Source organism: Zea mays, chromosome 4 (genome assembly GCF_902167145.1).
Source record: "Zea mays cultivar B73 chromosome 4, Zm-B73-REFERENCE-NAM-5.0, whole genome shotgun sequence".
NCBI classification, from domain to species: domain Eukaryota; kingdom Viridiplantae; phylum Streptophyta; class Magnoliopsida; order Poales; family Poaceae; genus Zea; species Zea mays.
This window is the reverse complement of record NC_050099.1, coordinates 246,478,830-246,505,200: the sequence shown is the minus strand read 5'-3', so window position 1 is coordinate 246,505,200 and position 26,371 is coordinate 246,478,830. Positions and strand designations below refer to the sequence as shown.

At 44.0% G+C, this 26,371-nt stretch overlaps 1 protein-coding gene across 3 annotated transcripts in view; it reads right to left on the bottom strand.

Annotated features, from left to right (window-relative positions):
* LOC103656035 (protein ILITYHIA) overlaps window positions 1–24,751 on the bottom strand; it is an 84,632-nt gene extending 59,881 nt beyond the window's left edge. For 2 of the 3 annotated variants that reach the window (XM_020552933.2, XM_020552934.2), the window contains exons 1-8: window positions 24,499–24,734; window positions 22,033–22,406; window positions 21,820–21,951; window positions 21,296–21,677; window positions 21,009–21,152; window positions 20,748–20,932; window positions 20,199–20,325; window positions 20,037–20,110 (exon numbers count right to left, since the gene is read on the bottom strand). In XM_020552933.2, coding sequence (XP_020408522.1) covers window positions 20,037–20,110; window positions 20,199–20,325; window positions 20,748–20,932; window positions 21,009–21,152; window positions 21,296–21,677; window positions 21,820–21,951; window positions 22,033–22,406; window positions 24,499–24,628 — 1,548 coding nt within the window. In that variant the 5' untranslated portion in view covers window positions 24,629–24,734. Of the gene's footprint in view, window positions 1–20,036; window positions 20,111–20,198; window positions 20,326–20,747; window positions 20,933–21,008; window positions 21,153–21,295; window positions 21,678–21,819; window positions 21,952–22,032; window positions 22,407–24,498 lie in introns of all 3 variants that reach the window. The other variant, XR_002269368.3, reaches the window with a different exon arrangement.
* Between the last annotated feature and the right edge of the window lie 1,620 nt (window positions 24,752–26,371).

Genomic DNA, 26,371 nt, shown 5'->3' with positions numbered 1-26,371 from the left:
AAATTGATGAGCTCAATTTGCTGAAGGAAATATTAAGGATTTTTGGGGAAGCTACAGGTCTTGTCACAAATATCAACAAATGTAGCATCACACCCATACATTGTAATGAGCAGCAAGTTGTCATGTCCAAGGAGATTTTCCCTTGTAATGTGCAGCAGTTCCCCTGTAGATATTTGGGACTGCCTCTTTCGGTAAAGAAGCTTCCAAAGTTTGCTTTTCAAGAGCTTATTGACAAGGTGGCTGACAAATTGCCAGGGTGGAAATCTGCCCTGATCACCAATGCTGGAAGACTGACTTTGGTTAAGGCTGTCCTCACTGCCATTCCTATATACCATCTTCTTGTCCTTCTATGCCCTAAATGGGTTATCAAAGCCATTGACAAGATTCGCAGGGGTTTCCTCTGGAAGGGCAGAAAAGATATCAAGGGAGGCCATTGTGCTGTTGGATGGACAAGGGTGTGTCGTCCGCTTAAGTTCGGCGGCTTGGGTATTCACAACCTGGAAATCCTTGGTTGGGCTCTTAATGTGAGATGGCTCTGGCTCAGAAAAACACAGGTAGAGAGACCATGGACTGAGTTTGACATAAAAGTTCATCCAAATGCTGAAGCTCTCTTTCGGGCCTCGGTTCACTCTTCTGTGGGGGATGGTGCCACAACCCTCTTTTGGATGGATAGATGGATTCAAGGACAATCTATTGCATTTTTTGCCCCTTACCTATTCAGTCGTATTCCGAGTAGGGTCAGGACAGGACGTACGGTGCAGGAGGCTCTTGCTGATAATAGTTGGATTCAGGATATCTCTGGGGGTCTGACTGCTGTTGTCATCAGGGAGTTCCTTCTGGTTTGGGATCTAATTCAGGATGTTCATTTACAGACAGGAGTTTCTGATGTCCACATTTGGGTACCTTCCGCCTCTGGCCTTTATTCCTCTAAGACGGCTTATAACAGCTTTTGGAACGGTACAACATCCTTTGAGCCGGCTAAAAGAATTTGGAAGAGTTGGGCTCCTCCCAAATGTAAATTCTTCATTTGGCTAGCCTCTCTCAACCGGTGTTGGACGGCTGACAGATTGGCCCGGCGAGGTATGGATCATCATGACAATTGCCTCTTTTGCGATCAACATGAAGAAACAATCCAGCATATTTTGCTCTCTTGTGTGTTCTCTAGAAACATTTGGTGGCAGGTGTGGTGTAAAGTGGGGATGCAACATCTGGCACCTGGGCCTGAGGACATGATTTTCCAAGATTGGTGGAGCAATGCTGAAGGCCAGGTTCCTAAAGAGAAGAGAAAAGGTTTTAACACGTTGGTAATCCTTGTGGCTTGGTGGCTGTGGAAACATCGAAACACTTGTGTCTTCGAGGGAGCTTCCCCGAGCACTAGAGATATCCTGCAGCACATCCATGAGGATGCTACGCTGTGGGGTATGGCCGGGGCTAGAGGGCTTAGGGGCTTATGGCCTTAAGTTTAGGAGGGCCTGCTGTTGTGTCATAGATAAGGGATGAGTGTGTTTCTGTATTTGTGTTTTCGACCTCCGTAAGGAGTCGTCTGTACCCTGGTCTGTTCTCAGACCTTTCTCTTTCTTAATATAATTTACACGCAGCTCTCCTGCGTGTTTCGAGAAAAAAAAAACAATTACTTTGTTCGATTTGATGACTCATCTTGTTTTGTATACTAGGATCGTCGCACAAAGGTTGTAACTGGGATTGGTCGTCACCGTAGAACTGCCCCTCGCCTCTACATCCTAGACACCTTGTGCCTTCATCCACTACATCTTCGGCACGTGTGCTTTCGGCAGCATCGGTTTCTGTTGCTTCTTTTTCCCAATAGCATCATTGTCTTGGTCATTTGTGTGGCTCTCGTGATCTCGTCTGTACACTTTAATAAAATCGGGTTGTTTAGGTCATACACCTTTTGAGTCTAGCTTTTATTGTAAGAGTTGTCATATTGGAAAACAAATACAACTTCCTTATTATACTAGTGATTCTCATTCTGCTAGACCTTTTGATCTTGTTCACTCTAGTGCTTGGGGTCTAGCTCCTTTTGTTTCAAAGGGTTGTAATAAATATTATGTCATTTTTGTTGATGATCATTCTTGTTATATTTGGATTTATTTCATAAAACGTCAATCTGAGTTGCTCCCTATTATAAGTCTTTTGCTCGCATGGTTCACACCCAGTTCTTTGCGCTGATTAAAATTTTCGATGTGATTCTGGTGGTGAATATTTATCTGATACTTTTCGACAATTCCTAACATCAAAGAGTACGCTAGCTCAGCTTTCTTGCCCTGGTGCTCATGCTCAAAACGGGGTTGTTGAACACAAGCATCATCATGTCATAGAAACTACTAGCACTCTTTTGATATCTTAAGAAGGGAACAATAAATGGACCAAGAAAAGAAAAAACTGAAAACCAGCCATCGAGAATTTAGCCACAGACACCCTAAGCCTCTGAACACTATTAAACCTAAGCATTTGCAACTTCAGCGTGTCATTGAAGTTGTCCTTCCTGTTAGACTATGTGTGTGGAAGGGGACACCACTATTGGGCTGTCGGCCCATTAGGGTTAGGGTTAAGTCTCTATATATATGTGTACCCCCCTTCTTTATGCAATACATCAATCCAATAGTTCCAAGAAAGAAAAGAAGGGGTCATGTTCCTGAAGATGAAGTCATTCCTCTGCTTCCAAATGCACCAGACTACCACTGCCAGAATATCCATGAAGTTGTGCCCAAAGGCACCCCTTGCAGCTTCGATCATAGGGAAAATAATCCAGGTTGTGGCACCAATGAATTCCAATGTAATTCGAGCATTCTGTACTGAAGGGGAACCAAAAAGGTGATATGTTGTTTCTTCATAGCCTTGATCACAGAAAACACAGTTGAGATCGCTGCCCTCATTCAGAAAGCATTTTTTTCTTAAGATGTTTTTCGAGTTGATTCTATCACAGAAAACCAACCAAACGAAAACTTTTGCTTTCTTACAGACCTTGGACCGCCAGATCCAGATGAAAGGAGCTGGGGGTTGGATGGATCTGAAAGTTAGCTTGTAAAACTTGGAGGAGCTAAAACACTCATTACCTCACGGATAAATCCAAATGTCCTTGCCAGCTCTGGTAGCTTGCATCTGATAAAAAATCCCGCAAAACAAGTGGTATTCCTGAGTAGCCTGAGGGGAGCGGGGAGTGTGAAAATTGTCTTCCAAAGACATTACCGAGAAAATCTTGCATAGAGCAGTTTATCTCCTAGCAAAAGAGAAGAGGCTGGGGAATGCCGATTTGAGGGAGAAGTTGTTCCAAACATCGTGCCACAGGAGGATGGTCCTACCATCACCAACCTAGGACATAGAGTGGCCTCTATAATAGTCAACCAATCTAATCACGTCTTTCCACCAGAAGGAACCTTTTACCTGAGAAGCATGAGGGAGCCGGCTTGAGGCATAATATGAGTTCCAGACAAGATCAGCCCAGGTGATGTCATGCCTGCCATAGAACTTATGCAAAAAACTTAAGAAGCGAAATTGTGTTCTAGATCTTCAAGTTGAGAACACCGAGACCACCCTTGTTCTTCGAACGAGTTACCTTCTCCCATGCAATAAGGGGGTTCCGATGAGCACAAGTTGTAGAAATCATTTTTAATGATATTCCAACAGGTCTTCATGAAACGACCATTGAAACCATCCGGGCCAGGAGCCTTGTTAGAGGGCATATTCTGCACGATGTTGTCAATTTCATCAGTACAGAAAGGCGCAATGAGAGAATGCAAGCCTTCCACTGGTTGAATCAGATCTGCAAGGTTGAAAATCATGATAGGGCTGTCAGAAACTCCCATCCTTTCTTTGAAGGCCTTCCAAAGACAAGCAGCTTTTTCTTCATGCCAATACAAGCTAATGTCATCATCTTTTGTTAAAGAACTGGTCACATTATGTCTAAATCTATTTGTGGCGGCAGCATGAAAAAACTTAGTGCATTCATCACCAAGAACCACCCATCTCTCGGTATATCTTTGTCTCCAATAGTTGTTTTTGTACTTTAGAAGTTTAGCCAAATGAATTTTGATGATCTTTCTCATATTTTTCTCCTGAATAAAAAGAGGTCTTTGCTCCTCTAGCTTGTACAAAATAAGGATAACTTCATTGCAATTTACTATGAGACGAGAAAGATTGGAAGAGTTCCTACTCCATTTTTTTAGATCATATCTAACATTTTTTAGCTTAGCCACAATTCTCATTGAACTGGAGGAGGATCTTACTATCTTGTTTCAAGCATTTTGAACCACTTCCAAAAAACCTGGCAGCTCAGTCCAGTAATTTTCAAAGTGGAAGCAATTAGCTTTAGGAATGGAAGTATCAATTTGTGCCACACGGGATGTGGTAAGAGGTGGTCTTAGCCAAGGGAATAAGCAAGGTATTGGGGTAGTTGGAGATCCAGTTGATAGAAGTGAAACACCAATCAAGTTGAACCAACAAGGGGTCCGACTGCTCTTTTAATGAAATGATACGCAGCTCTCCTGCGTGTTCGAGAAAAAAAAAAAAAGGGGTCCGACTGCATATTGCTCCAAGTGTATCTTCTGCCCTTTAGAGGGATTTCAATGATTCCAAGACTGCTGATAATTGAGTTAAAGAGTCATGTCTGACACATTTCCACCTAGCTTGTTTCTATCATCGGCCAAACGGAAGAAGTTAAAATCGCCAATCAACATACAGTTATCCCCCGGGGAAATACACAGGTTGCTCAACCACCTGATGAAGACCACACGATCAGGACCGTGACAGGGACCATAGATAGCAAAGAGGATCCAGCCTTCAGCCGACAAACGAGAGAGAAATTCCACAGTAACAGAAAAGGCATTGATCTCACGAATCGTTCCTTGAAACAGGGACTCATTCCAGCCAATGAGAATGCCACCAGATGCCCCTATAGAGGGGCTGAAAGCAAAGTTGCTGAAACGCTTGGGGGCAAGCTTTTTTAGGTGCAAAGCAGTGACGGTCTCCAATTTTGTTTCTTGAATACAGAAAACGCTACAACAACTCTCCTCAATTTTTTGTCTAACCGCGAAACATTTGTTGTCATCATTCAGCCCTCTTATATTCCAATTAAGGACATTCCAATTCATGTGATTGTTATTCATTTAAACCAGATATCGGGGCAAGGCGAAGCTGGAAAGTGCAAGGACCACAGGTCCATAACGCTAACATGAGAGATATCCCTCGAAAGTAAATAAGTAAATCCCAACGAAGAGCATAAGTAAAAGGCACAAAAGAGGCACAAGCTTCGTCAAGACCCAACCAACGGGCCAAGCCAAAGAAACGAACAAATAATGCACTAGTGGCATAGCAAGAAGTAGCATCAGGCAAGCATTCCAAGCCACATAAGGGCAGAATAAGGTGTCATTTAACAGCAACGGGTTCCGAACACAAAAGAAGGAAATTGTCCTTCCCACAACACACTTCAAAAGTCTTTTGTTCATCATGATCACTCGAGAAGCCTTGCAGCAAGGGTGTTGTCCTCCTCACCTGGTCCTGGACGATGCAGCACCTCCACGGCCGCCTCCACAGGGGGCACACCGCATCTATCAACAGCCACCTTCTGCAAGGTGGAAGCAGCAATTTCCGGGTAGATTCCATCACAATCTAAGAGATTTTGTAAGGATGGAAATTTGACAGGTCCAGGGAAAATATTGGAGGTATGAGGATTTCCCAGCATAAGAGAGCAATCATGCTGGGAAGGTACCTCAGAGGATTGAGATGAAGAACCGAGGTCGACGGAGACCTTGAGGCCCTTGTTTCTAGCGTTGATTCTTTCGCTTCTCCTCAATTGCGGTGGCTAAAGCTGCATTACCACTCTTTTCCTTGTTGCACGACTGTTTTTCTTGCTGATTTTAGACTATCTATTCACCTGCCTCTGGTAGACTTTAGAAATGACCTGGTTCTGCTTGATGAGCTCCTGCTTGTTCCATACCAAATTGCTGAGCTGGCCAAAATCAGGATTGCCGCTGGATTCAGACTGGGAAATGAGAGCAACTATGGGTTCAGCTTCATTGCCAGCATTACCCCACCAGGCCAAGGGCTGAAAGTGTGGTAAGCCTGCAAAGATGATCCTTCGGAGGCCATCAGACACAAAAGGAGCAATCCAATCAGGCATTTCAGGAGAATGAAACTTGAGGAAATCTCCTGCCTGTCTAAAGGGAAAGCGGTTCAGAATTCCCCTACTGACAACAATGCCACTGGACAAGGAACTAGAATCCTCCTCAATCACCCTATCCTCCGGGTCAAGCACCAACTGATCATGAATGACTAGCACGACATGCTGAAGAGGAGCAGGGTGTGGCTGCTGAGGCCAGGCAGGCCAACCATTAGCTAGACCCAAATTAAGTGCAGCATTTTCCCAAATAGGGTCGCCTTGTGCTTCTTGGATACCCTGGGCTTCTTGAATACCGCCTAGATTCTGATTGACCAAATTTTCCATGAAGTCCCTCTCAGCCTGCAGAAAATCTTCATCGTTGTCGTCTTCGGGGAAGGGTGAGGATTGCCATTGGGGGATGTTGTCTTCCATGTGATCGCAATTGCATCATTGTTCCCCATATGCCAATCATCATCTGGAGTCAGGATATAGTTAGGGATGGATCAAGAACACACCCTTCCCGTGTTGTCATCACCAAAAGAGAGCAAGGCACTTCTGGGGGACCTCCATAGCAGAGATGTATAGGCATTTGACCAACACATAGGTTTTGATCCTTGGACTGTTGTGCCACCTCAAAAGCTTGCCAAATGAGGCCACCACCTGGTATATACACATGTCGTTCATGTGGGTGACCGGAAATCCCAACAAGATCCAACCTTTACTTGAATAAACGATTTCTCTGAAATTTTAAGCCCTATCTTGGCGGATGAATCGAACTATTACTTATATATTGTAAATATCTCTAGAAAGCAGTCTATCCTTTTAAAAAAGGCTTCCCATCTCAAAAATACCCAACCCAAAAGGATGAACTGAACAACTAAGAACATGGAGATCAAGCTCATTCTCTGCACCAGTTGGAAATTGCTCAAGACAGTCGTGGTCTATCCCCAGCTGAACTATGGTTTCTCTCAAGCCTTAAGAAACACTCCCTTGCTCTATCTTCACTTCAAAGGACAATTGCCAGGCTTCGTTCCAGAATTGGGTGGCTGCGTGAGGGTGATGCCAATACTAAATTATTCCATATGCATTCAAGATTCCGCAAGAAGAAGAATTTTGTTCCTAAATTGGTCTCTAATGGTGCTGTCCTTACCAGCCATGATGCCAAAGCTGATCTGGTCAACGAATTCTATGGCAATCTTTTGGGACAATGCAGCGATAGAGAGCAAACTATCTCTCTGGAAAGTTTGGGAATTCCTTGTCATGATCTGTCAGCCTTAGATGCACCATTCACTGAGAAGGAGGTATGGGACACAATTTTACACCTTCCTTCGGACAAGGCTCCAGGGCCGGATGGGTTCACAGGCAAATTTTATAGAGTCTGCTGGGAGATTATTAAGGCTGATGTTATGGCTGTTTTCTCGGCGGTTGGGAGCAGAAGGTTCGCTAATTTTCAGATCCTTAACACTGCTTATATCACCCTTATCCCAAAGTTTGAGGGGGCCGATCACGTTAAAAATTTCAGACCTATCAGTTTAGTTCATAGTGTTGCAAAATTGCTCACCAAACTCCTCGCTAATCGTTTGGCTGGAAGACTTCATGATATGGTTTCTCCTAACCAAAGTGCTTTTATTAAAGGCCGCTTCATTCAGGATAATTATATGTTGGTGCAGCAAACCACTCGCTATCTCCATCAACAAAAGCAACCTAGGATGCTTCTAAAGCTTGATATCTCAAAGGCCTTTGATTCAGTCTCGTGGCCCTTCCTCCTGGAAGTCTTGCAACATTTGGGCTTTGGCCAAGTCTGGAGAGATATTATTAGTGGATTGCTACGGACTTCCTCATCTCAGGTGTTACTTAATGGGTTACCTGGACAACCTATTCTTCATCGTCGTGGTCTCCGACAGGGGGATCCTCTGTCTCCTTTTCTGTTCATCTTGGTCATGGATACTCTGGGCTTCTTGATTAATAAGGCCGCACAGGATGGACTGCTGCAGCCCCTTGCTCCTCGGGCACTGCAACATCGGGTTTCTCTCTATGCAGATGATGTGGTGATCTTTCTTCGGCCGGCAGCCATGGATATCAATGTTATTCTGGATTGTCTTCAGCTATTTGGAGATGCTTCGGGTTTACGTACGAATGTTCAGAAAAGCAGCGTGTACCCTATTAGATGTGGAGATCAAGACCTTGCTTTGCTGCAGAATATGTTGCCTTGTGAGTTAGCTGAATTCCATTGCCGCTATCTAGGTTTACCGCTTGCCATTAAAAAGCTTTCAAAAGTCCAAGTACAACCCATCATTCATAAGATTGCAAATCAACTCTCTGGATGGAAGGCTGAGTTATTGACTAAAGCTGGTCGTAAGGTGCACGTCCAGCATGTCCTCACAGAGATGGTGATCTACTTGTCCATGGCTGTTGACCTACCAGCTTGGGCCCTTAAAGCCATTGATAAGATTCGTCGAGGTTTTCTGTGGCGAGGTCGAAGAGATGTAAAAGGTGGTCACTGTCACGTGGCTTGGGGAATTGTTTGTAGGCCTCGCGAATTGGGTGGTCTAGGCATCTCCAGCATCAAAGAACTTGCATGGTCTCTTAGAATGTGATGGCTTTGGCTGGCTAAAACTGAGCCAACTCGCCCGTGGGCCTCTCTTGCTATCCAAGTCCCTAAAAAGGTGAAAGATTTCTTCTCCATGGCTATGCAAACTGAGCTTGGTAATGGGGCTACAACCTTTTTCTGGACTGATAGGTGGATATCGGGTCACAGAATTGCAGAGTTAGTCCCTCGATTATTTGGGATCATTCCTAAGAGAAGGGTTAGCAAGAGAACAGTGGTGGATGCTATCTCTAATCAGAGCTGGATTTCTGACATTCAAGGAGCTCTTTCTGTTGGAATTATCAATGAATTTCTCATTTTGTGGGATTTAATTGACTCAATTGTTCTAAGACCTCAAGTTGAAGACAAACATTTCTTCCGTCTAGCTGCTAACGGAAAGTTCTCCTCAAAGGAAGCATATAGGGGTTTCTTTTTGGGATCTTCTGAGTTTGAGCCTTTTCATAGAATATGGAAAACTTGGGCTCCTCCAAAAACCAAGTTTTTTATGTGGTTGGTTGCACACAGGAAGGTTTGGACAGCAGATAGGCTGCAGAAAAGAGGCATGGACCATCCAGAGAGATGTCCACTATGTGACCAGGATCAAGAAACCTTGGACCATATGTTGATTGGATTTGTCTTTGCTCGAGAATTCTGGTTTAAATTGCTTCTTCAAGTGAACCTTCAGTTTCTTGCCCCCCAATCTGAGGATAATGCTTTTCTTGAATGGTGGAGAACGTTGTGTACCAAAGTTTCTGGAATTGCAAGGGATGGCCTCAATTCTCTAGTCATTCTGGGAGTTTGGACCTTATGGAAGCAGCGCAATGGCCGTGTTTTTGACAATAAGAGCCCCAGTATTGCTGATGCTATTAGAAGAGTTGAGTTGGAGGTTCACCTGTGGGAGATGGCTGGTGCAAAGAAGTTGTCTTTGCTCACCGCCCCCATTCCGGGCCTCCCTGCTAGTTAGCTAGCATTGTGGTAGTTTTTTGTTAGTTTCTTCTTTAGTCATGGATGGGTTTCTGTATGCCTGTTACTGGCCGCCATAAGGGCCCCAGTTGTTTTTTTTGTATCTGTCTTTCTTCTTTAATATAATATTTTTTTAATATAATATCGCGCAGTTCTCCTGCGCTTTCGAGAAAAAAAAAAGCTCATTCTCAATGAAATCCCAAATCCTATGCACCCACTTACCAACGTCATGCAGGGGAACCACACCTTCAACATTTGCTGCGATGACGAAATCATCATGCCTTGCTTCCTGCCTGACCGCAAGATGAACTCACGCCCACGAGCGACGATCGTTTCCGCCATCATCGATCACCAACTCTTGAGGGATAAAAGGTCTTGGATCAGCAGCAAAGTTGGCCATGATCGAGGAGGGAGAAGGCTACAGAAACCAACTTTTCTCGCGATGAGCGAGGAGAGGAGAGGGTTTTCTCAGAGGGAGGAACTGGACAGTTGTTAACATCAGAATGCAAAAGGTCGCTTTTGCCGGTGGATTTTGTGGGACCGGTCGCCGGGTGCACCTTGGGACACTCTAGCGCCAGCGGAACAACTTACAAAACGGTTTGCACCCTTTCACTGTATGCCACCGCCTCATTAATGTGTTGTACCTTGGGCCTCTAGAGCAGTTGCATCGACGTCTTTGCACGCCTATTGAAACGATGCCTCTCATAGTGACCTAGCACAAGACAACGGTGACATCTGACTGGGCATGAACATTTTCTGGCCAAGTGAGAGTGCGAAAAACACCGAGAGCAAAACATGCCATGAGTGGCCCTAGTTCCAAGGCTCGGGGCCACAACCACCGACAAATGCGCCAGCGATGTGCGAACATGCCTTGCAGGCGAAGGAAACGGCTTGCACGGAGACCCAACGGGCTTGGCCTTGTCCAAATCATGAGAAATCCGAGCAAAGACAAACATAACGGGTACCAGCCTTAGGGTAGTTGAACGGTTGTGTCTGATCGGCCAAAACGAAGATTCAAAATTGAATTTGAAGGAGAGTCTGACTTGGATCATGGAACACGGCATTTGAAATTTCCCACTTGAATAAGATCCGGAAGAACAATATCCTGAGAAGAATAACCATTGATAGACCTTTTTAAAGCGTTTTTCTCGAATATGCAGGAGGGTTGTGTATCATTATATTAAAGGAGAGGGGAAAAGGCATGTGGCCTGGAACAAACAGAACACAACACACAAAAACACACACCACACTCACACAACAAGCACACACCAAACACACACACACGCATACACATACCAGCCACACACCACCACAACAACATACAAAGAGGCTAAAAACCTTCCTTCCTCTAACCAGGATCAAAAAGAGAGCGCATGTTCTTGGCTCCTGCAAAAACCATAGCTGCATCTTATCTTTGAAACCATCCTCTAAGGTAGAAAGACAGGGCCGAGCTCCATCAAAGATACACCTATTTCTCTGCTTCCAAAGGCTCCAAGCCCCAAGGATGACCACGCTATTAAAGCCCTTTCTTTTGCTTTTAGGAATCCTAGCTGAAGCCTTCCTCCACCATTCAGCAAAACAGGAATCCCTTCTCTTAGGAGCCAAAATAGAGAGACCAATTGGAGTTAATATATTATACCAAAACTGTCTTGTGAAAACGCAATTTGATAGAATATGATGCACAGTTTCATCTTCTTGATCACATAGAACACAATGTTCAGGATAATCAAGACCCCTTTTTTGAGTCTCTTGGTTGTCCAACATTTATTGTTTATAGCAAGCCATACAAAGACCTTACACTTAGGGGCTGCCTAGCTCTTCCAGATTCTTTTCCAAGGTTCAAAAGATGCAGCTCCAATGTTGATCGTTTAAATTTTGAAGCTGAAAAGTTTCAAGAACCTCCCACAGCTGCAGGTATTGCTCAATAGCAGCCAGGGAGAGATTTCCCTGGATATCATGAACCCAATAATATGAGGTAAGGGCCTGCTGTACAGTCCTCACTTTTCTAATCTTCTTTGGAACTGCAGCAGCAATGAGGGGAGCTAAATCCTCAATGTAACACCCATGAATCCACTTATCTTTCCAAAAGAAGGTTGAAGTACCATTACCAATAGTGGTAGACACTGCAACCTGACATAAAGCTCTGGCTTGGGACGAGATTTTAAGATCTAAGCCACTCCATGGCTTGGAAGGAGCAGTTTTTTGAAGCCAAAGCCATAGCATTTGCAGAGCCCAGTTCATAGTGAGGACTGAGGAGATTAGGAATTACAAGGCCACTCAAATCAAAAGGCCTAGTAACTTTATCCCAAGATATAAGACAATTGCCTTTGCCTCCTCTAGCCTCCTTTCTTCCTTTTCACAAAAAATCCTTCTAATTTTATCAATGGCTTTGATAACCCATTTAGGAGCATTGAGAGCAATAAACAGGTAAACCGGGATGGCAGACAGGACAGATTTAATAAGCGTGATCCTCCCGGATAGGTTTAGAAGCTCAACTTTCCATCCTGGAAGCTTGGCAGCAATTTTCTCAATCCAAGGAACAAGGTCTCCAGCACTAGGTTTTTTGCTGCTCAGAGGGAGGCCAAGATAAGTTGTAGGGAAGTTTTTTGAGGCACATCCCAAGGTCTGGACAGCCAACTCAACCCTTTCATTGTCACACCGAATTGGGTAGGAAAAACTTTTTTGCAAGTTAGTTTGGACACTAGAGGCAACACCAAAGCCCCTCAAGATTTCTCTGGTCACCTCTAAGTCCTCAGTAACTGGCTTAACAAAAGCATCTTGCCTCAACCCTCTTTTGTTCATCCTAGTCATCTGCGAACATTAGATCCTTTGGCTGGTACTTCTACCAGCAAGGGGATGCAACAGCCCACACTCATCCGCTCTAGTAAAAAGGCTATTAAGTACATCCATGACTAGGATGAACAAAAGAGGGGAAAAACAAGTAATGCGGACTCTGAAAGTCATCACAGAGAATGCAAGCATCAACCAGCAAGCTGTTGAGGACTATGAGAATCTTTTTCAGCATCCCTTAACTCAAAGTCATGTTGAAGCGTTAGCGGCTCTCTTTGGATGGGAGACTCCGGGGAATCTCTTCCCGTAGTGTGTCTATTTTTCTTTCTGGGTTGTAATTTATAATTGTTGTAATGGATCCTAGCAAAATTATATGTTGGAATGTGAGAGGGTTAAATTCAGCTGATCGTCAAAATTCAGTCCGGAATCTAGTTCTGTCCTCTAAAGCTGATGTGGTCTGTCTCCAGGAAACTAAAATGACTGTCATTTCTACAAGAACCATTCTTGCAGCCTTGGGTTCGGATTTCTGCCAGTTCTCCTTCCTACCATCTTGTGGTGCTAGCGGTGGTGTGCTGGTTGCTTGGAAGCGACATCTGGGAGTGACTGGGTTGTCTAGGATTGACAGATACAGCATTTCAATCCAATTCTGCAATGCGCATAATCGCTGCTGGTGGTTAACTTGTGTGTATGGTCCTCAAAGTAACAGTGATAAGATGTTGTTTCTTCAAGAACTGAGAGACGTCAGGGCTGCTTGCATTGGACCCTGGTTGATTGCTGGTGACTTCAATCTCATCTACAGGGCTTCAGATAAAAATAATTCAAATATTAACAGAGCTATGATGGGGAGATTTAGAAAGTTGGTTGAGGACTTGAGTCTCAATGAGGTTCCACTATTTGGGCGTAAATACACGTGGTCAAATCAGCAAGACAGTCCTGTTCTTGTTAAGCTTGATAGGGTCCTCTGTTCAGTGGAGTGGGAAGACATATTTCCAAATGTCCTTCTTCAAAGTGCTGCCTCTGATGGCTCCGACCATTGCCCCCTGCTGCTTGGCATTAGAGATAATAAGATGGGTAAAAGACGTTTCTGTTTTGAAGCTTTTTGGTCTAAATTGGAAGGATTCCAGGATGTCATCCAGGAGGTTTGGGATTCTGTGGCAGCTGTAAACTGCCCTTTCATGACTCTGAATTTGAAACTAAAAGCCACAGCTAGGAAGCTGCAATCTTGGAGTGGGAAGCATGTGGGACATGTGAGGACTCAGTTGGCTTTGGCAAAGGAAATTATGCATAGACTAGAAATAGCGCAGGACTGCAGATCTTTATCCTTGGCTGAAATCTGGTTAAGTAATTTGCTGAAAAAGCATTCCCTGTTTTTATCTTCACTACAACGGACCATTGCTAGATCGAGATCGAGGATTTCTTGGCTTAAAGAGGGGGATGCTAATACCAAACTCTTTCATATGCACTCTCGACATCGAAAAAGGAAGAATTTTGTTGCACAACTGGTGAATGGTGACCAGATTCTCACTAGTCATGATGATAAAGCAGTTTTGGTGGACAATTTCTACGCCAGACTAATTGGTGAATGTGGGGATAGGGAGCAGACTATTAATCTGGAGGCGTTGCACATGCCAACTTTCAATCTTGCACACCTTGATGAACCTGTTACAGAGCTTGAACTTTGGAATACAATCAAGAGTTTACCTAATGACAAGGCCCCAGGTCCCGATGGTTTCACTGGGCGCTTCTATAAATCTTGTTGGAACATTATCAAGATGGATCTTATGGCTGTAGTTGCTGCGGTTTGGAACAGGAAGTTTGACAATTTTTGCTTGCTGAACTCGGCCTACATTACTTTAATTCCTAAGCATGATGGGGCTGTGCATGTCAAAGACTTTAGGCCAATCAGTTTGGTGCATAGTGCTGCAAAGTTGATCACAAAATTATTGGCCAATCGGTTAAGTCAAAAGTTGAATGATATGGTGTCTCCGATCCAGAGTGCCTTCATTAAGGGGCGTTTCATTCAGGATAATTTTATGTTGGTCCAACAAACGGCTAGACTTTTCCATCAACAGAAAAGGCCACGTCTTCTCCTCAAGCTTGATATTACTAAAGCTTTTGATTCGGTTTCTTGGCCTTTCCTCATCGAAGTTATGAAGTATCTTGGCTTTGGACAAATTTGGAGGGACATCATTTGTGGGCTTCTTTCCTCCTCCAGCACTCAGGTGCTTCTGAATGGCATTCCAGGAGGACATATTGATTATAGAAGAGGACTCCGACAAGGGGATCCTCTCTCCCCCATGCTCTTTATTCTAGTTATGGATGTTCTTGGCCTACTGTTTTCTAAAGCTGAACAAGCTGGTCTGCTCTTGGATCTTTCCCCCAGAAAATCTTTGCATCGGGTATCTATGTATGCAGATGATGTGGCACTTTTCTTACACCCTTCGGCAGCGGATATTACTATAACTCTAGATATCTTACATCTATTTGGGGAAGCTTCAGGTCTCCGCAACAACGAACAAAAGTCTAATGTTTATCCCATTCAATGTGGGGGTGTGGAGTTGGAAATGGTTCAGGATCTTCTCCCTTGTGGCATCTCAACCTTTCCGTGTAAATACCTGGGGCTGCCTCTGTCCCTGAAAAATCTCACCAAGGATCAGGTGCAGCCGATTGTGGATAGAATTGCTGATCAATTGCAGGGCTGGAAAGCAGATTTGATGACAAGAGCAGGTCGTAAAGTGCAAGTTCAGCATGTGCTTACCGGAATGCTTATTTATCTTGCTATGGCGGTAAATATTCCCCCTTGGGCTATTAAGGCCATTGATAAAATTAGGAGAAGTTTCCTTTGGAGAGGGCGCAAGGAGGCCAGGGGTGGTCACTGCCTGGTGGCCTGGGGCAGAGTCTGTAGACCCCTACAGCTGGGCGGTCTTGGCATTTCTAGTCTTAAAGAACTTATCTGGGCCTTGCGTATGAGATGGCTTTGGCTCCATAAGACTGAGCCTAACCGACCTTGGTGCAGCCTTCCTATCCAGGTTCCAGATAAAGCAAGGGCTTTCTTCTTGATGGTGTTGACTTCAGAGGTTGGTAATGGGGCTAATACTTTGTTCTGGACTGATAAATGGATTTATGGACAGAAAATTGCAGATTTGGTTCCTAGATTATTTGATACCATTCCGAAAAAAATCACTAACAGAAGGACGGTTCAGGAAGCATTGACAGATAGAAGATGGATTGCTGATATCAAAGGATCACTCTCGGTGGGAGTATTATTGGATTATCTTCATCTTTGGAATTTAATTGCAGATTTTGAGCTGCTGCCAGACATAGAAGATAAACATACTTTTAATATTGCTGCAAATGGGACTTATTCTGCTAAGGCTGCATATGATGGGTTGTTCATCGGGTCTGTGCAATTCGGTCACTATGAAAGAGTTTGGAAAACTTGGGCCCCCCCTAAATGTCACTTCTTCCTCTGGCTATCGGTGCTCAATAAATGCTGGACAGCAGATAGGTTGGCAAAGAGGACTTGATCATCCGGAGAAGTGCCCACTTTGTGACCAAGAGTCTGAAACTTTGGATCATATTTTGGTTTCTTGTGTTTTTGCGAGAGAATTCTGGTTTCGGCTGATGTGCATTTTCAGACTACAAAATCTGGCTCCTACACCTAGTACGGTGTCTTTTACGGGGTGGTGGGAGATGATTGACAATGGCTCTGGAGATATGATTATGAAGGGTGTCAACTCCCTTATTGCCTTGGGAGCCTGGATTATTTGGAATCACCGGAATCGAATTGTCTTTGATGGACTCTCCCCTAGTGTTTCTGCAGCTCTTTGTCAGGCAAGGGAGGAACAACAATTGTGGGAAATGGCAGGAGCTAAGGGTCTCTCCTTTCTTGCCGCAACCATCAGAGGCACCTAGCTGCCTGGTTTTTTCGCTGATGGGCTGGTTTTGTCTTTTAGGATTTGTCTTGCTCTTGTTTTTGTTTTTTCTCTTATTTTCTCTTTGGTTTTCTTATCCCCTCTGGGGAGGTCTTTTGTACTATGGTCTATTTTGGACCCTCTTTTCCTCTACTTAATATAATGATGCGCAGCTCTCCTGCGCTTTCGAAAAAAAAAGGATCACCTTGCCTCAACCCTCTTTTGTGACTTATAGGCTGCCCAGGCACTCCACTCACAAGTATTTGAGTAGAGGATGTCATGAGCTGGTTCAGAATCAGGTTGCACCAAACCTGTCCAAAACCCAAGTGCCGAAGAATTTCTAGAAGAAAATCTAGAACCAAGACTTTCCGACTGAGAGAGTGGACGGTGTTTCTTGATTGGTGAGTCTTGCACCAAATTCTTAGCAAAAGAAACCAATCTTACAGTGTTGGACTTAATATTCCAGCCTTTGACAATAGTCCACTGATCATCCTCCTCTTGACACCAAATTTCATACTCCCTTCTCCAATTTGGACCTCCATTTCTCCAAAGGTGGAAGTAAACATCAAAGCTATCAGTGATGACGCGTTTAAGCGAGAGCACCATGAAACCAACCTTTTTTGAAGCAACAGAGAAACGAAAATGTTTGTTCGATTCTTCCACCACATGAAAACTGGCCTGAGAATCGTCGAGAACCGATTGCAAAGCAAGGCTAACGGCTTCAGCTGAGAGGCGAAAGGTGAAGCGGCGGAAGGCAGCAAGCAGAAGAAAAGAACCCGAGGACAAAGAAGAACCATGGTGCACCGAAGAGCCAAATCTTTTGAGGACCGAATGTTGGAAAGCAATACGGACAATCCAAATTGGTGGCGACAAGGCTGCCACAATCATCCCACTTAAACGGAGACGCCATTGCACCAAACCCAGCAAGAAGGGTCCTCACCGCCACCTAGGAAGCGGTGGGGAACCGCGCGAGGCTTGCAGGATGTGGGGCTAGACCGGCGAGGTCGCAGTGGCATGGCGAGAGGCAGCAATGGCGGCAAGGTGGCAGGCGGGCGCGAGGGAGAGGGCGAGCGAGCAAAGCCATAAATTCTTGGCAAATTCAAACCTACAATTGATATCTTATTTTGTAACTTCACTTTTTTGGTGTGATGCAGTATCTATTGACTATTGCGATCTATCTCATCAATAGACAATCATCATCCAAATCTCTGACAAAACTCCTGGTGAAATTCTTTTTGGAACTCAACACTATGACCATCTTAGAGTTTTTTATGTACATGCTACGTCTTGTTAGCCCCTCGTGAACGGACTAATTGACTGCTCAATCTGTTGAGTGTGTTTTCCTTAGATACAGTCCGAAGCACAAAGACTATCGATGTTATAATCCTTCAATCTGTTGCATTCATATTTCATGAGATATGAGTTTTAATAAAAATCGACATTTCTTTTATAACTCAATCACACATTCATCTTCCTTTTCTACATAGTTCACCTCCTTGATGTGCCTTCCTACCATCTATGCTCCTTCATATGTGTCACCATCTTCCAATACACCATCATCTACCATATCTCCATCTGATGTTCTCATCCCATCACAAATCCTTCTACTTTAACACCTCCTTCACATTTCTCTTCTAAACCACTTATCACCAAAACCTACATTCGTCGTCCTCGCTCTAGTCCCACAGTCGGTCCTGATGAAGAACCTATTGTTGATGCTTGTACTAACAATGATGACTCCCCTGCTGTTTCTAATGACCTATAGATTGATAATGAGTCACAGTTTGTTGATGAGTTACCGATTCATCAAGGATATTAGCTCCGTGATCGTAGTACCATTGAACCTCCGACTCGCTATGGCTTCCACGTGTTGTTGCAGTAATTGTTGAACCATCCACTTATCATGAAGTTTCTAGTATTATTGAATGGCGACTTGTTGGATGCTCTTGATCGTATGGGTACTTGGCATCTTGTTCCTTTACCCTCTCATGCAGTACACCTATAACATGCAAATGGGTCTTAAGGATTAAGACCAAATCTGATGGTTCACTTGAGCGATATAAAAGTCGTCATGACCAAAGGTTTTCAGCAGACTCAGGGGCTATGTTATGATGAAACCTTTAAACCGGTTGCACATATGACGATTGTTCATACTTTGATTGTTGTTGCAGCCTCTTCTTCTTGGACTTTTGGTATCTCTCAGATGGATGTCAAAATGATTTTCTTCATGGTTTTTGCATGAAGTTTATATGCATCCACCTCTAGGTGTTGATATTTCTTTTGGACATGTATGTCATCTTCGTAAAGCTTTATATGGTCTGAAACAGGCTCCTCATGCTTGGTTCCAATGGTTTGTCATTGTAATACGGTTGATGGTCAACATGCTAATTACGGGCGATGATTCAAAACATATTTCTCAAGTAAAACAGCATCTTAGTGAGGAATTTAATATGTCTAATTTAAGCCCTCTCGAATATTTCCTAGGTATTGAGGTATTACAATTTACAAAGGGATATTATCTCTCACAGTCCAAATACATCCAAGATCTTATTGCTCGCTCTGGTCTTAGTGATAATCGCAAAGCTACAACACCCATGAATATTCACTTATAACTTTGCCCGAGTGATGGTTCACCTCTACAGGATCCAACTCGATATCGGCATATACTAGGCAGTCTAGTTTATCTCATTATCACTCAACCGAATATTGCACATGCAATCCAAATTCTAAGTCAGTTTTCCTCCGCACCTACTTCAGCTCATTATGGTCACTTACTTCGTGTGTTGAGATACTTAAGAGAAACCACATCTTGAGGTTTATTCTATGATTGTGATAGTTCTCTTTGGCTTCACGCTTACTCAGATGCCACTTGGGCGAGTGATTGAACTGATCGCCACTCTATTACAGGTTATTGTATTTTCCTATGTTCTTCTATTGCATGGAAATCTAAGAAGCATGTTGTTATATCTCGGTCTAGTACAGAAGCAGAACTTCAAGCTCTTGCTACTACTACTGCTGAGATTATATGGCTAAGTTGGTTATTAGCAGATCTTGGTGTCTCTTATGATACTCCTACACCTCTTCTATGTGACAACACTGGAGCCATACGGATTGCAAATGACCCTGTGAAGCAAGAACTTACAAAGCACATTGGTGTTGATGTTTTCTTTACTAGGCCTCATTGTCAACAGAAAACTATTGCTCTTCAACATGTGCCATCAAAAATGCAAGTTGCAGACTTCTTCACAAAAGCACAAACTAGAGAACAACATCGGCTCAACATGATCAGATTCAACGCTTCAGATCCTCCGCTTCCACCTTGAGTTTGAAGGGGGTGTTAAGGCCCATGAGGCCCATATTATCTGTGGCTATATATTCTATCAAGTCCTAAGGACTAATCATACTCTCTCTCTCTCTCTCTCTCTCTCTCTCTCTCTCTCTCTCTCTCTCTCTCTCTCTCTCTCTCTCTCTCTCTCTCTCTCTCTCTCTCTAATCCAAGGTTAGTAACAATAGCAACTATAACACATATGCAGATTTTATAATGTAGTAACTCATCAGGTTCTAAATAATAAATAAAAAGGTCTGTGAGATGCTGAAGTGTGTCCACTTCTCGTGTCATTTTGCAGGAGAACAAATTATTCTTGGTGGAAACTCAGAACAGAATTACCAACTGTAAAGAGATCAATGAGGGTTCATTTTGAGCAATCAATGTCCACAGTTTCTCCTTCAGAATGGCACCATCTGCATATTCATCAAACCACATTTAAGGCAAAATATGCTGGCAAGTATACAAAAAAGAACTTGGATGCAAGAAGAAATTGTAGAAAACCTGCTTTTGTATCAACAGCAGCAAGCCTTGATACTGCAAAGAGTGCATAGATTCCATCCAACCGCTGTGTTGCCTTGCTGAAGCCAGTTTTTGACAACTGAATCAAATGATCCAATAAAGAAGCAACCTGGAGCAGATCAGTTTTATTAATAGTTAATATGAGCCTTTAGTGCCTGCATTTTTTCAGCCATTGAACCACTCTTCCTTAAGCAAAGAAAAGCATAATAATGATAATAAAAGCAGACGCACTACTAGGTGGTAGGTCCGTCAAATTAGATGCCCCCACCAGGGTTTGAGCCCTGGTGGTGTTCCCCTTTTTTCTGAACCACAGGAGGGCTGTGTGACATTATATTAAGAGGAGAAAAAGGGTCCTAACGGACACCGCCTGGGCAGGCAGCCTTCAGGACCTTGTCTAGACCCAGAATTACAGTCTCTTCTTAAAATAAATGCCATTGGGGCACCTTTCCCCAGAGTCTAGTTTTATTAAAAAAATGTAGTGAACAGGATGATGGTTCATTATGTATACAAAACTGGAAGTTACTCCCTTACCTTTGTTAAAGACTCAGAGTTTTTGCATATAACTCGTAAAAATTTCAGATGCCCCTTCCTTAAAGTGTCTTTCTCTTTCAAGCCTGCAGCAATAAATGAAACAACATCTGGTTGGACAGCTTCAGCTGATACCAAAGCCCAGGACCCTATTGCTGATAGAATCGCCAATTTCACTTCCTCGATACCTGTAATAAGATAATACAGAAAAACTATGAATCAATTTCATTAGATGAGGCTAAAAAGCATAAAATGGAACTTTACCATCATCCTTGTAACACGTTAGAAGGAAAGTTGATACTGAGGGGGCAAGTCTGCCTATTTGCTTTGGAGGAGATCTTGATAGCTGCTCTAAAGCATTTATCATTCCAATTCTCTGGTATAGAAGTGATAGTTTTCCTTCTGAGCCTGCCCAAACCAAGTTTGTCAAGAGATATATGAATTACAGCACAAAATTGCAAACTGGAACATGCATTAAAAATGAGTTAAGCGATAACACCACTGAACATGATAGGTCGATAGATATTAGGAAATAAAAATACATGCAATACCTCCTAAAACAGCTTTGATAGCATTGACCATGGAAGGTAGAGCATCTGGATCACTTGACTTCTCACTTAGTGTTCCTATAATACTCAAAGCATTAATCCTCCTCTCTTCATCTGAATGCCGAGCTTGATGCAGAACAACTGGCATAAACTCCATGGAATACTTGCTTAGGTCTAAATGGACTGTCTTAAGAAGATATCCAATAGACTGTAGTACGATTTCAGGATTTCTTTTCAGCATCTTTATGCATGATGGTATAATAGTATTCTTAAAATCCTCATGCCCAATGTTCAAGAAAAGAGGCTTAAAAGCTTCAGTGGCTGCTTTCGGTGGCCGATCTTTTGAACTCAAGATGATTTTGACATACAAATCAAGGAATACTGACTGCAAATGATAGAACATATCGTCAAACACATGAGAAAATCCGCAAAAGGCTTCATAAATTAGGTCAAACATTTGATAGATACATAATTGCTTGATCACTAACAGCTGAAAATGCAGATCAAATATGAAGTTGAAGGTTTACCTGGTACTGAGTGGATAATGATGGAGAGGTAATGGTAAAATCCAGTATTAGATTCAAAAATGCAGGAGAATCTCTCATGGAAATCCTTAAATCTCTGAGCTCCTCTATGTACATCTTATATATTCCACTGTGCTGGAAAATGGAACTAGATAAGATATGGGTAGGAGACAATTATGATTTGATCTAAATTTATTTACCATTGCCAATAATTACCTCGGAGAAGAGATGAATGAATAACTGTTTGCAAGTCCGGCGCCGACGGAAGGACCCATCCATAAGGACTTGACATAAGACTGCTTGTGCATTGGCCAGTCTGGTAAAGGCGCCTTTTGTAAGTGTGGCAAACTGACTCCATTTCAGAAGATAGTGTGACCATCTGAGAAGCTTTAAGCTTGTAAGGGGGTTTGTAACCTTTAGATTCTTTTCCATAGATTGTACAAGTACCGCAGCAAAGGGCTTCATGAAGGTGGGTTCACCAAGAGCCTGAATAACCAAATCGTCTACTGCTTTTCGTGATGCTCGATCGTCATATATTGGCAATGTCTGGAAAATGAGATCGACTAACAATACAGTATCTGACGGTGACTCTGCATGTAAAACAAAGTAATCTAAGAAAAATGGTTTCATAATGACTGAGTAAGTATTGAATAAATGAGCAGCACAAGCATGTATATTCACATGGAAAATGAATCTGCAGAGGGACAAAAGTTCATACTTGAGAGAGAGAGAGAGAGATCACAATTCGCAGCACGCACACACCCAAAAATGAAAAGCTATTTGTCTAGGATAGTGGCAGATAACTTGTCTTAGCATCTGTATATCTGAATGTTTTTTAGGTTTAGCCAGAAAAAAAAAGAACATTAACACACGATCTGAAGGAAAGTTCGGTTTGGGTAACCTAATAGCACATGTCTTTCTCAAAGTTCATTAAATCCACTATGATAAAATGTTGTGTCCAAAATATTGGCAATTGTCCAGACACAACTAAGCACTAGAACTACGTGGTGGTAACAACCTAGCCAGATAAATAACCGGCTGAAATCGTATTGAAGCATAGCTTAAGCATAACAATAAGATCACAAGAAATCTAGTTGCAGCGTCATTAGCATTGGTGTTAGTGCATGGTCTGCACAATGAAATCCTGATATGATCCAAATAACACATGAACGCTTTAATGTCACGGCAATCATGTATCTCACAGTAGGCTCAAGTTGCACTGCACATGAGCTCTCATGCCTGTCTCGAATTGTTGGACCATAATAGAATAGGCTATTAACATGAGTCAAAAGGCCTTGCCCTGATCACTACAAGATATGCAACAGAATAATCCATAGGACAGCCCTGCTGTATCAAGGCATGTGCATCCAAGCAATTCAAACTACACAGCTAGTTGGTGCTGACCTATGCATGATCGGCAACTACGATACACCACAGATAGAAGAGGTTAAGACGAGTAATCGAGAAGGTGAGCATCGAAAAATATATATGGTCACAGAAGCTCAACAGAGCCACACGCTAATCTCAGCAGAAATTCCACACGGGCTGCTCAGCACCAGGGCCGGCCCTGAGCCTATGCGACGGAGACGACGGCCGGGGGCCCAATATTTAGTATCTATAACACCATATAATACACCAGTTTACACTTTACAAAACCCATCCAACCAAATAACCCACACACCTATAATATTTACGAAATCCATCAAACAAATTGCACCCATATTTAACATAACATCAAAATCAACGGTTCAGATCGTTGAATAAAATCATCTCTTTTGCTCACTCAAATTTAATGAACAATATTATTTGATCATCCTTTAGCCCTCCCTTCCTCGCGTCCCCACCGCCATCAATCCCTCTCCTCGCGCCACCACCGTCATCGTCCACCCCTCTCCTCTTCTCAGGAACGTAGCGTTAGCACGGGTTATATGCTAGTAGTAAAATAGTATAGGTAGCCAACAAGGTAGGAGGGCTGGGCACACGGACGTCCGGCGCATACGGACCACGTGGCACGTGTTGCCCACTGCCCAGTCGTCACGCTCACGTCCCCGAGCGTCTATGAGACCACACCCTCCACGCGATCGTCGTTCGCCATCTCGCCGATCCAACCCTCCAGGATTCCAGGGAGCTGGGAACCACTGCGCTAGCCTCCAGACACGCACGGTCGAGCAATCAGAATTTAGGTTATTTGGCGATCGTCGTTCTTATTTTTCAAACTACGAAGTGCTAATCTATATCGATGTATATTATCTAGCTTCTTATATTTAAAAAAAAAAATCAATACGCATCATCATTTATTTACGGAGTATTAATATGCTCCGCTGCATAATATAGAATTTTTTTTATAGTCTAGAGGGCCCACCACGATCAGTTCGCCCGGGCCCTCAAAATCATTGGACCGGGGCTGCTCAGCACATGCACGTCTGCACAAGCATGAGAGCTCTGAGCTAACAAGCCTCGATCCGCTGCAGTTCGAGCGGAATTGCACATAAAAACAAACACGCAACACCGTCACAGTCTACGAGGAGATCCAGCGCGCGCAAACATCGTCAAAAGTCCGTCCGGTCGCAGAGCCCTGAGCCCCTCACGCGAGGCACAGGAGGAAGACCGAAACCCGCAGATGATGGTGGGCGCGGTCCCGACATAGGACAGCGGAGACGATGGTGGGGTGAGTATGAGTACCTATGGCCTTCGCGATGAGAGGAGGTAGGGTGTGGTGGAAGATGCGGAGGCGGCGCTTCACCGAGGAGGTTGAAACCTCGGCGGCGGCGGCGCGCAGCATCTCGTCCACTGCCTCCTCTTGCGCGCCCATATCGCGAGGACTGGCAATTGCGTGGCGGCGGCGGGGCGCTGAGAGCCTGAGAGGGGAGGTGTGCTAGTGCCTAGTGTGGTGTGTGCTCGCAGCCGCAGACAGGGTTAGAGAGGGCTGCCAAGTTGATTGGGGTTTATGTCCGAGACCGCTGGCAGGGAGAAAATTGTCAAACTGGTCACTCTAGTTTGCCACAATTAGAGCGGTTCAACTTTTTTCTAACCAGCTTTTTTTAGAATCTAATTGTGAAAAGAATCTGACTGTGGAGAGAATATGACTATCGTTAGGATTACATTCTGAGGAAGATGGAGGTATCCATATGGTTTAGAATCTAGAAAGTGACGGATTCATACTCAAAATCGCCTAAAAGGGGGTGAATAGACGAAAACTGAAATTTATAAACTTTAAGCACAACTACAAGCCGGGGTTAGCGTTAGAAATAAATTCGAGTCCAAAAGAGAGAGCGAAAACAAATCAACCAAGGAATAAAGAGAGTGACACGGTGATTTGTTTTACCGAGGTTCGGTTCTTGTAAACCTAGTCCCCGTTGAGGTGGTCACAAAGACCGGGTCTCTTTCAACCCTTTCCCTCTCTCAAACGGTCACCTACATCGAGTGAGCTTTCTCCTTAATCAAACGGGTCACTTAGGTAGTGTTTGGTTGAAGAGCTAAGTAGAACGGAGCCGTTTTATCTCAGTTTTGTTGTTGTTTGGTTACAAAGTAACTAGAACGGAGTGGCTCCGATTAAAGAATATTCTCCTCAGATCCGGAACCATCCCACTCCAAAAAATCAATGGGACGGAGCCGCTCCGTTTCCAACCCGCTCCCACATCTCGCCCTCCCATCCGTGCGCAGCAGCTCGCGCGCCTCCCTCTGCAACCAAACAAAAAACAGAGCCGCTCCGTTCCAGTTCACTCTGCAACCAAACAAAAAACGGAGCCGCTCCGTTCCAGCTTACCAAACACAGAACAGAGCGGCTCCGTTCTTAGAATCAGGGATGGAACGGCTCCGTTCTACTTGGCTCCTAACCAAACACTACCTTAGACCCCTACAAGGACCACCACAACTTGGTGTCATTTGCTTTAGTTACAAGTGTCTTGAAGAACAAGAAAGGGGAAAAAGAAAAGCGATCCAAGCAACAAGAACTCAAATGAACACGAAAATATCTCTCTCACAAGTCACTAAGTGTTTGGAGTGGTTTTGGAATTTGGAGAGGATTTGATCTCTTGTTTGTGTCTTGGAGTAAAGTCTAGAGCTCTTGTATTGAATGCAATATGCCGGAAATTTGGATGCCTTGAATAGAGGTGGTTGGGGGTATTTATAGCCCCAACCACCAAAACAGCCGTTGGGGAGGCTGTTGTCGATGGGCGCACCGGACAGTCCGGTGCGCCAGCCACGTCACCCAATCGTTAGGGTTCTGACGGTTTCGACTGTTGGAGCTCTGACAGCTTGGGCCACCGGACAGTCCGGTGCCGCACCGGACAGGTACTGTTCACTGTCTGGTGCGCCTTCTGACGCTGCTCTGACTCTGCCCGAACTGTCCGCGCACTGTTCACGTTGCTGGCGACCGTTGGAGTCGACCATTGCGCTTCTTAGTCGTTGCTCCGCTGGCACACCGGACAGTCCGGTGAATTATAGCGGAGCGGCTCTTCCAGAATCCCGAAGGTGGCAAGTTTGAAGTCGATCGGCCCTGGGCACCGGACACTGTCCGGTGGCACACCGGACAGTCCGGTGCACCAGACCAGGG